Below are 11333 nucleotides of genomic sequence, written 5' to 3'. Positions count from 1 at the left end.
GTTTTGGAGGGTAAAAATTTCCGAGGATCTTTGCGCTTTGCAGACAGAATTTTTATGCCCTGCCACCTGCATTTCGAAATCCACCAACCACAAAATTTACTCCATCCACTTTTTTCTCTCTCCCTTCCACACTCCCTCTCTCTTTTTAGCAGCAACATACAAGCCGGCCATATTAGAGAGATGGAAATAAAGCTTCCTTAATGTTGTATGTGTCTTTGAAGTACATCCGTGCATTTTTCTTTTAGCATCTAACCATTCCTCCCCTGTAGCCCTCGGCCCCTCAAATCACCCTCTCCCCTATCCCACCCGACTAACATCTCAGTCTCTGAAAATGCACAAAGATGCCTGGCTACCTCGCCCTGCCTTCAGTCTCACGGGGCTCAGTCTCTTTTTCTCTTTGGGTAAGTTAGACTGCACATCTGCATGCTCCTGAGGGTCCAGAAGTGCAGCCGCAACAGGAGGAGGATGGGGGCCGGGGGTAGCAAAGAAGACATCGCTTGAGCTTCCCTTCGGCGTTGTCCTTGGGAAGGGAGGCGCGGGGATGGGGGGAGATGTGGCTGGGGACTGCATAACGCTGAGACGACTTGGTCGCAGAAACGTTGGGTCAAGGGATCTGAGTGTTCCTCGGAGGTGTCATTGTCAAGGGAGGTGATTTTTCTTTGGATTTCCCTGAAATGGACGTATGTGGGGCTGGGGGCCGAGGGTAGGCTGATGTGCAGAGCCTCTTCATGGATTTTTTCTTTTAGCTGCTACAGATCTCCCGGGACTTAATGCTCCCTTAAGGGGCTTCTTCTGTGAACCTTGATCTTTGGAATCTGGTGGATTTAGGATATCAGAAAAGAGTGTGTGGGGGAGTAGGGGGGCAGAAAGTTGAGTCTGGGTCTGGCTTCCTGGAAATCTGTACCACGGATTTGTTGCAGTGTGTGGAGGCGTAGGTGGGAAGCAGGCTTGAGGAATGATTTCTGCATTGGGAAGAGAACTGCTGAAGCAGGCACTGATGGAGAAGCTCTCTGGCTTGGGCCAGATGGAGTGGAGGAGGGGACAGGTGAAGGGATCAGAAAAAAAGAAAGAAAGAAAGAAAAGGAACACATGAGTGTGGTTGTGGCCCTTTGGATCATGTCTCCGAACTGTCCAGCCCCACCTTGCCGACTGTCAAGAGATCCAAATGCTAATTTCATACATGGCCACTCATGGACTTCCTGGTGGGTAGGTGGGCTAGGGATCCTGCTTTATAGGTAGTTTCCTTCTTGCAAGCCTGCTTTATAGGTAGTTTCCTTCTTGCAAGCCTGCTTTATAGGTAGTTTCCTTCTTGCTCTTAAACTTACTCATTGCTGGCATAGCAATTGAGGATCCAGTCCAATGGCTGTCAGTGAGAATATTCCCCATCACAAAGTCTCTCTCTCCCTCTTTTTCTCTCCTTCTCTGGCATGCTGTGCTGGATATTGGGCTGGAGTGCTAGAGACAGCCCAGGGCCCCTGACAGCCTGCATGATAAAGCCTATGAGCTTTGCTGAGTTACTGAACATATTAACAACAGAGCAGGAGTGTTAGGGAAGCTCAGGCAGTAGAGCCAGCATGAGCCTTGGACTGGATCTGGGTTTAAAGCCACCTTTGTCATTTACTTCATACTATCGGCAAGTGACTCCCCTCTGAGCTTCAGTTCTTTCCTGGGTGAACTGGAGAATACCTACTGCCTGGGTTTTTTGTGAGTCTGGCACATAGCAAGTGCTTAATAATAGCTACCCTTTATGAGCTCTTTTCACTTGCCCACGCGCTGTGTATCTTATTTAGTCCTCACGGCAATTGGTAACCATATGGGGCAGATACATTATGATCCTCACGTTACAGATGAGGAAACAGGCACAGAGAAGTTAAGTAGCTTGCCCAATAAGGTCACAGTGGTTTAAGGGGAGCTGAGATTTGAACCCCTGGTTGTCTGACTTCACCCCATTCATTTTTTTTTAACATCTTTATTGGAGTATAATTGCTTTACAATGGCGTGTTACTTTCTGCTGTATAACAAAGTGAATCAGCTATATGTATACCTATATCCCCATATCCCCTCCCTCTTGCGTCTCCCTCCCACCCTCCCTGTCCCACCCCTCTAGGTGGTCACAAAGCACCGAGCTGATCTCCCTGTGCTATGCGGCTGCTTCCCACTAGCTATCGGTTTGGTAGTGTATATATGTCCATGCCTCTCTCTCGCTTTGTCCCAGCTTACCCTTCCCCCTTCCCGTATCCTCAAGTCCATTCTCTCTAGGTTCTTCATGACCATTTTTTTTTTTTAAGATTCCATATATATGTGTTAGCATATGGTACTTGATTTTCTCTTTCTGACTTACTTCACTCTGTATGACAGGCTCTAGGTCCCTCATTTTAAATAACTCAATTTCATTTCTTTTTATGGCTGAGTAATATTCCATTGCATATATGTGCCACATCTTCTTTATCCATTCATCTGTCGATGGACACTTAGGTTGCTTCCATGTCCTGGCTATTGTAAATAGAGCTGCAATGAACATTGTGGTACATGACTCTTTTTGAATTATGGTTTTCTCAGGGTATATGCCCAGTAGTGGGATCGCTGGGTCGTATGGTAGTTCTATTTTTAGTTTTTTAAGGAAACTCCATACTGTTCTCCATAGTGGCTGTATCAATTTACATTCCCACCAACAATGCAAGAGGGTTCCCTTTTCTCCATACCCTCTCCAGCATTTATTGTTTGCAGATTTTTTGATGATGGCCATTCTGACCGGTGTGAGGTGATACCTCATTGTAGTTTTGATTTGCATTTCTCTAATGATTAGTGATGTTGAGCATCCTTTCATGTGTTTGTTGGCAATCTGTATACCTTTGGAGAAATGTCTATTTAGGTCTTCTGCCCATTTTTGGATTGGGTTGCTTTGTTTTTTTGATATTGAGCTGCATGAGCTGCTTGTATATTTTGGAGATTAATCCTTTGTCAGTTGCTTCATTTGCAAATATTTTCTCCCATTCTGAGGGTTGTCTTTTTGTCTTGTTTATGGTTTCCTTTGCTGTGCAAAAGCTTTAAGTTTCATTAAGTCCCATTTGTTTATTTTTGTTTTTATTTCTATTTCTCTAGGAGGTGGGTCAAAAAGGATCTTGCTGTGATTTATGTCATCGAGTGTTCTGCCTATGTTTTCCTCTAAGAGTTTTATAGTGTCTGGCCTTACATTTAGGTCTTTAATCCATTTTGAGTTTATTTTTGCTTCACCCCATTCTTAACCACTGAATTCTACTGCCCCCGATATTTAAGAAATGATGCTTCTATAGTAACAATCATTTGGATCAAAGAATCTTAAGTACAGGCAAAAGAGGGGAGTTGGGTGAGTGACCAGTGTGCAAGGAAATGAGGATGAAGGACAGGCAACCTGTTTGGGGAGTTAGGGAGAGCTTCCTGCGGGAGGGAGAGCCTTATCTAAGTGAAGAAAGCAAGGGGGCTCGGGGACCAGGACCAGGGTGTGGCTTAGAGGAAGATGGAATCTAGGGTGAAGAGGTCAGGGCATGGGGGCTGTGAGGTGGTGGTGGAAGGAAGCTAAAGCCTCTGCAAACCTGGATGGGGGGAGGGTGCAGGAGTAGGGACCTTGAACTTGAACGGTGCTGTGATGAGACATGCCCTGGTACTTCAAGGCCGAGGGCTCAAATGGACAATGGAACCTTGGTGGTTGTAGCAGCATCAGTCCCCAAGATGGAGGGATGTCCCAAGTGACAAGGGAGGGGACTGAGACAGGGCCTGGGTTTGTGAGGATGACTATAGAGCTGACAAAGGGACAGGGGACAGCTGGCCAACGTGCTATACACACGACAGAAGCACATGAGACTAGTTTTCAGTTAGAAGCAATCCAAATGATTGGTTTTCCTTAGAGTTTTTCTCAAAACTCTTGGCTCCACAGTCACTGGCCTGGTTACCAAAGTCTGGGTTATGTTAGGCGAGGCTTAGAAAGTGGAGTCTGGTCCTCACTCAACCCCAGTGCACACGGACACACAGGGGAAAACGCCTTCCCTTCCCTCTACAGACTTTTATCGAGTGCCCTCTGTGTGTCACATGCTGTTCTGGGGCCAGGGATGCCAAGATAAATAAGAATCAGCTCCCCAGAGCCTCCCGAGGGACTAGGGAACTTAAACAAAAAATAGTAATGCAGCATCCCATGTGCTGTTAGCAGCTAACCTTTGGTGGGGGCTGACCATGTGCCAGGCACTGCTGTGAGTTTTATGTTTTAGTATTCAATCCTCACAACAGCCCCAGGAGGTAGGCCTATTGTTGTCTCCCATTTTATGGATGAGGAAACTGAGGTGCTGGGAGGTGAACCACCTTGCCTAAGATCAGACCACGGCTCTAGAGTGCTGGTCTTGGCCACTATGCCATTCTGCCTCCCGGTCTGGGAGTGACAGAAACCGCCCGGTCTGGGGAGAGGGCACAGGCACTGGAGAAGCTGCCACGGGGGCGATGCCTTGTTAGCTGGGATCTGCGGGGTAAGCAGGAGGGCTCAGGGGGCAGCAGGGTGAATGAGCTTTCCAACCTGCAGCAAAACACGTGCAAAGGCATGGAGGAGTGGAAGACGGCGGCGTTTTCAGGAAAGTAAGAACTCCGGGGTCACTGGAGTGGAGGAAGCGTGAAGGGTTGGAAGCAGGACAGGAAATGAGGCTGGGATGCTGGATGGTCCCAGATGGCAAAGGGCTCAGAAGCCCAGTAGCCTGGACAAGATCCTGAAAGCAGCAGGGAGCCAATGGCGACTGGGGGTGAGGGGTGACAAGGACAGGTGCTCTCCTGGCTGCATGGGGGTGGCCTGGCCTGGGAGGGAGACCTGAGGCAGTGGGTCTGAATGGTAAGGCAGCCCAGGAGTTGGGCTGCGTGTCACAGTCACCTGGGTGGCAGGGGCTGCCCTGGGACACAGCGTGCTCCAGAAGGGTGGGGACTAATTTCTCTGCTTAGACAAACTCTGTTCTTTTTTTTTTTTTTTAACCAAGAAGAAAATTAACCTACCTCATAGGTTGCTGTAGGGTTGGAAAGAGGCGTGAAGAGAATTAACTTCTAGTCTCTGTAGGAAATAGCATTTGACAGGAGATGAGCAAATTTTTGTGATCTCTGCAAGATGGGCCAGTTAGAAAAGTATATGACATGGGGCCTGAGGTGCCCCTATACGTCTTAGAGAGAGTGAGGGGCCCTGGGCATTGGTGAAGTTTTGGAACTGAGCTCAAAAGCCACATCCTTACGGTACCCTTGTTGAATCATTTTCTTTCCGTGAGTTGGAGATCAGAGACTCAGGCTCCAGACCTGGTCCCAAATGGGACAACCAGGAAGACTGCGAGCCCCCCTTGTATGGAGGTTCCTTTAAAGAAGACCATTCCCCTCTGGCCAGCCTGACTGGCTGGGGGCTGACATGGGGGCTGGACCTGCCATGTAGACAGCAGGAGGACTGAGCCCTGGGACCCCTTGGTACAAAACTCACCGCCTGACCCAGCCTCTACCCCTCAACCTGCTGTCTAGAGCCTGCAGCCTGGCAGCCTGGGTTCCAATCTAGCTTTGTCACTTACCAGCTGTGAACTTGGGCTATTCATTTAAATTCTTTGTGCTCCATTTCCTCACCTGGAAAGTGGGGGTGATAATAGGGTTGTTGTATTAAATGAGGTGATATCTGTAGGGTGTGTAAACAGCGCCTGGCACACAGTAAGCACCCTGTTGTTACTATAAAGTCCTTTTGTGGCCCTAGCCGTGGATTCGGCTAATTTCCCGAAGCAGCAGAGCTCCTCAGGAGCCCAGGATTTTGCTCACAGCTCTGTCCTTGTTGCATGATGATTTCCTCCTCTTTAATGAGGGCCTGGATTGGTGAAAGGCCTAAGGCCCTTGCCCTGAGCTGGGACCCTGGGACACCTCAGGCGGAAGTGGGCGCTGTACTGGGAGTCAGGAGCCGTGATTCGGAACCCGGCTTGTCCCTACCTGCCGTGTGTCTCTCTCAGGCCTCACTTTCCTCACTGGTAAGATGATGGCGCTGGATCCACAATTCCTGAGGTTCCGAACCCCTGCTTTGGTGACTCCTGTGCCTCTCTCTGCAGTTGGGACTTGACGGTTGCCCTCTCTGACCACTAGAGGGCACACGTGTCCGCCTGGTGCCTCCTGCAGGCTGTGCCATAGGGATGCGGGGAAGGACCCGCATTGCACCTCTCAGTCTGACCCCGCCTGCCGGCCAGAAAAGCCCCCTCGCTCCCCAGGGCCCTGCCCTCCCGCACAGCAGAGTGGAGGGAGCTCCTGGTAGGGTTCAAGTTCTGTCTCTGGAGTGATGTTGTGGCCTGGGACGGGACAGAGGCAGGGATGGGTCAGCCAGACGTGTGGGACCTACTTCCTAATGCCACTTGGAGGCTCCTTTTGCTCAGGTGCCCTAGGAAGGTCGCAGAACCTTCCCAGGGAAGGTGCTAGAGAAGCAAGGTGTTCCTGGGATGTGAGGTAAGCTCAGGACAAGGCCCTGCCGGGCTCCTTCCCTGAAGATACCTCCGCCTCTGCAGAGCGGGGGCGGAGATGGCATTTGCAGCGCACCTCCCCCTCGCCTGGCGCTGTGCTCAGTGCTTTCATAACGCGGTGAGCGTGAGGAGATGGGAGCTGGGCTGTGTTCTCCTGGGGGCGCCGCTCAGCCTCTCCCGTTCCTATTTCCCTGACGAGCACTTCAGCACACCTGGAAGCTTGGCCTTGCAGGTGGAGCCGTGTGCCTGTCCCTCTATCTAGGGCCGGGTCCTGACCTCCCTGGCCAGCAGTTCAGAGCATCTCCTGCTCTTGTCCTGCCGACTGGCCCTGGCCACTCATCCAAAGGGATGAGCCGAGTGGAAGGGCTTCGCTGTCCCTGCTTCCAAGTTGCAGTGCTGCTCCTGGGGTGGGGCCCGGCAGCTTTGCACAATGAAATCTTTTGCAAAACGCGAGCCCTGTGCAATCCGGGGGAATTCCAAGGGGCTGCCCTGAGGGCTCAGGCTCCAACGTGCCCCTGCCGGGAGACTGCCCCAGAAGCCCTTCCTGCTTAGGGGGCAGAACTTGAGGAGAATTTAGGCTACCCTTTGCCTTATTTTTATTTTGTTTTGTTTTGTTTGTTTTGGTGGCCTCTCCCATTGCGGAGCACAGGCTCCGGACACGCAGGCTCAGCGGCCATGGCTCACGGGCCCAGCCGCTCCGCGGCATGTGGGATCCTCCCGGACCGGGGCACGAGCCCGTGTCCCCTGCATCGGCAGGCGGACTCTCAACCACTGCGCCACCAGGGAAGCCCTTTTGTATTTTTTGTTGGCTGTGCCTTGAAGCTTGCGGGATCTTAGTTCCCCCATCAGGGATTGAACCCAGGGCCACCTCAGTGAAAGTGCTGAGTCCTAACCACTGGACCGCCAGGGATTCCCCTACCCTTTGCTTTACATATTTTATCTTATGTAATTATTACCGTAACCCCAGGAGGTAGGTATCATCAGCTGTGTTTTACAGAGGAGGGGCCTGAGGCTCAGAAGATGGAGAAACTTGCCCATGTTCTCCCAGCCGATAGAAGGCAGAGCTGGGATTGAACCACATCTAATGGGGTCTCCGTGCCTCCTAGCTGCCCCCCTGCCGTCCCCTAGCGGCTTCTTCTCTCACTCAGAAGGATAGTGGCCTGGTCCTGGCCTAACTCTGGGACCTCAGCTCTCTCCAGTTGCCCCCTTGATCACTCCGCTGGTTGTGCTTCAGATACGTGATGCTCATTCTAACCTCTAGAACTTTCCTCTTGATGTTCTGCTGCCTTGGATTCTTTCAAAATTTCAAATGGCTCACTCCTTCACTTTAGTGGGGAGCCACCTACAGGGCACCGCTTGGAGCAGCTTTCCCTGACCACCCGATGTCAAACACACCCTGCACCTTGCTTTATTTTTTTACAGCCCTTGCCTGTGAATCAATAGCTAAAGTTACGTTATTTCTTTTCCCTGTTAATGTCTGTCCCCCTCCCTAGAATATAAGCTCCATGTTTCAGTATCTCTGCCTGCCTCCATCATAGCAATTATCCCTGGGGCTTAGACTAAGTGCCTGGGGCACAGGAGGTGATTTATAAATATTTGGTAAATGAGTGAATGAATGATTGATACTGAGCATTACTGCTTCTCCTTTATAAAGAATATTCATCTTTTGGGATGAGGTTTCGACCATATTGGCAGAGAATTTTAGAATTCAGCCCAGGGCTAGGGTGAGGTGAGTGCAGTGCCTAGGGCAAAATTTAAGGAGGCGTCTGCATGACCCTGAGGGTGGGCACCCCCTTAAGTCTTGTGCCCAAGGCTTTCTGCCCCTCTGTGGGCAGGGGGTGGGATGGGCACTGCAGCTTCAGCTGGGAGGGCTGTGGCTCACTCCCCTCACCCTAGACTCCGTCCTGCTTGGAATGTCAGAGTGGGATGGGCCTTCTCAGGCCACACACCCAGGGCTCCTGGACCAGGTCCAGTGCTCCCCAGAGGATTCTGCACCCTGCTGTCCCTGCAGCCTGTATCAGCTCCTTGCTGTGGTGTGTCCAGGCCTGGCATCTCCAAAAGGACTCCTGTCCTTATAGACCCATCACTTGGTCCCTTCGAATTGTGCCTATTCTTCTGGGGCATCTCTTCCTTCCCGTTGCTCATCTGCTGTCCCTGCCGGGAGCCTGAGGAAGAGAAGGGGGCTGACTGGGCTGGACTGGGCATACGGCTTGACTCTGCACTGCGGTATAGAGAGCGAGGCCTTCTGAATCTGCATCTGTCCTCAAGGCTGCCTGCCCCCAGGGGACACTGCAGCTTCAGCTGGAAGGGCTTTGGCTCAGCCGAGATGGGTGAAAGTGGTGGGAAGAAGGGGGAACCGAGGCCAGCACCGTGCGGCCCCTTGTCCAAGCCATCAGGTGGCCATGACAGGCCTGTGGCAGGACAGCCAGGTGGAGGGAAGGCTTGAGGCCATCTGTCTGTCCCTGGCTTGACAGACGATGTGCTCTCTCTCCACCCCAAGGGCCACATCAGTTACCGCTCAGGAGCTTCGCCCACCCCACTCCACCCTACCCCCTGATTTCAGCCACGAGGGGCCCCGCCAGCTGTCCTAGCCCTGCTCCGCTCTGCCCCCTCCCTGGCCTGGTCTGCCAGAATCCTCACCAGCTTGTGGCTTTTCCCACAGTGCCACCCGGGCGGAGCATGGAAGTCACAGTACCTACCACCCTCAACGTCCTCAATGGCTCTGATGCCCGCCTGTCCTGCACCTTCAACTCCTGCTACACCGTGAACCACAAACAGTTCTCCCTGAACTGGACTTACCAGGAGTGTAGTAACTGCTCCGAGGAGATGGTGAGTTCTCAGATGGAGGCAGGGGTGGGGAGGCAGGAGCCCCACAGCGTGAAGCTCCCCTTTCCCACCACCTGCCCCTGCACCGTACCAGGACCCTAGCGTACCCTGGTGGGCTATCTGCTCCTGAGGGCATTGGCAGAGGTGTGCTGGGTGCCTGGGTGGCCCTGGGAGGGTGGCAGAGATCTAGAGGTGACTGCCTCTCTTCCAGGTAAAAGGGGGCATGGGAGGAGGGGCATCCTGCTGTCCTTGCAGCTCCTTGCTCATCCAGCCCCCTATCCTGTCCCTCGCCTCCTGCCCCCCCACCAGTTTCTCCAGTTCCGCATGAAGATCATTAACCTGAAGCTGGAGCGGTTCCGAGACCGCGTGGAGTTCTCAGGGAACCCCAGCAAGTATGACGTGTCAGTCACACTGAGAAACGTGCAGCTGGAGGATGAGGGCACCTACAACTGCTACATCATGAACCCACCCGACCGCCACCGCGGCCACGGCAAGATCTATCTGCAAGTCCTCATGGAAGGTGAGGGGCTGCTGGGGGGCCCTGCCCGTTCCCACCCAGCTACTCTCCAGCAGGACTAGCTGGGGCTCCTTGGGAGAGGCTGTGCCCTCCTGAGGGGTGGGAGCAACAGCATGTGCTGGGTGGAAGACATCTGTTTTACTCCTTCCCGTCCTTGAGGACTATGTCTCAGGGAGTCCTGATGATGCTATCCAGCGTGATCACCATCTTAAGAATCCCAAGAGCAGCTTTCATTTATTGGACACTTGCTATGTCTCAGTTACAGCTAAGGCTAAACTCTCTAGATGCAATATCTCACTTCATCCTCATACAACCCTATGAAGGAGGTACTATGATTATTCCCATTTTACAGACGAGGAAACTGAGGCTACGTAAGGTACCTAAGGTCACACACTTGATAAATAGTACAATCAGGACTCAAATTGGGTCCACTTGACCTCAAAGTCCATCCTCTTGGATACTGCATTATATTGCCCTCCCCTGGGGCTTTTAGGTGCCCTGGGATTATGGGGTGGGTGAGGCGCTTAGAGGTCCATGGCCTGGGTTGATTTTTTGCTTTGACTAGAGTGCTTTCCACGGAGGAGAGTAAAGTCAGGACCACCCCACACCTACTGCAGGGAGCAGGGGCCAGTGGACAAGGCTCCCTCTTCCAGCCCTAGGGCTCAGCGGGTCTGTTTCCTCTCCTTCTCCAGAGCCCCCTGAGCGGGATTCCACTGTGGCCGTGATCGTGGGCGCCTCCGTCGGGGGCTTTCTGGCTGTGGTCATCTTGGTGCTGATGGTAGTAAAGTGTGTGAGGAGGAAAAAAGAGCAGAAACTGAGCACGGATGACCTGAAGACGGAGGAGGAGGGCAAGACGGATGGAGAGGGCAACGCGGACGATGGCACCAAGTAACGGGCGGGCGGAGGCCCTGCAGCCCCTCCCTTGCGTCCTGTCTCCCTCCCACCCTCCGCCCCGCACAGTGTGCCCCCGCCTACCCTCTCTTGGTGTGCTTCTCTCGAACCAGGATCCCAGGGCTGACCTGGGGCCTCCTGCACCCCTCCCTTCGTATCCGCCACCCTGCACCAAGAGAGACTCACCTCTCTTTGATTGGAGAAACCTGCCCTGGCGTCTGGGATGTGTGGGCCCTGGGGGGAGGGAGAAGCGGGCTCAAAACTGCCAGCCTCTGAGAAGAGGCAGGAGGCCTGTGGGAGGGGCGCAGAGAGAGAAGGGGGAGGGTGGGCAGTGGAGGAGGAGGAGGCCAGCTGTCCAGGCTGCCCAGTGCGTGGACTGGTCTGGTGGCAGCTTCAGAGGGGACCTGCAGGTGGGACGGGGCTCTGCTGGCTGCCTCTAGAAGGCCTGGGGTGTGGCATGCCTCTGCTCTCTGAGCTGCCCCTAGCCCTGGGCAGCCTTGTCACGGGGGTGGTGGTGGGTTCCTATAACTTGGGGGGTGTGTTGAAGGGATGACCGTGCATTTCCTGGGCCTTGAAGGGAAGGAAGCTGGAGGCAGCTGGAGACAAGCCTTGGCCCAGGGAGC

General features: G+C 53.1%; 1 protein-coding gene across 1 annotated transcript; it reads left to right on the top strand.

The window, feature by feature from the left end:
- Positions 1 to 262: 262 nt before the first annotated feature.
- On the top strand, positions 263 to 10711 carry SCN2B (sodium voltage-gated channel beta subunit 2; the record flags this gene model as incomplete). Its single annotated transcript, XM_082627754.1, has 4 exons — positions 263 to 401; positions 9139 to 9305; positions 9612 to 9822; positions 10512 to 10711. Exons 1-4 carry the CDS (start codon positions 332 to 334, stop codon positions 10709 to 10711), a joined length of 648 nt encoding a protein of 215 aa, XP_082483880.1. The 5' UTR covers positions 263 to 331.
- Positions 10712 to 11333: the final 622 nt, after the last annotated feature.

Source organism: Mesoplodon mirus (genome assembly GCF_964341445.2).
Source record: "Mesoplodon mirus genome assembly, chromosome: 7".
Classification (NCBI taxonomy): Eukaryota; Metazoa; Chordata; class Mammalia; order Artiodactyla; family Ziphiidae; genus Mesoplodon; species Mesoplodon mirus.
This window is presented reverse-complemented; position numbering and strand designations above follow the sequence as displayed.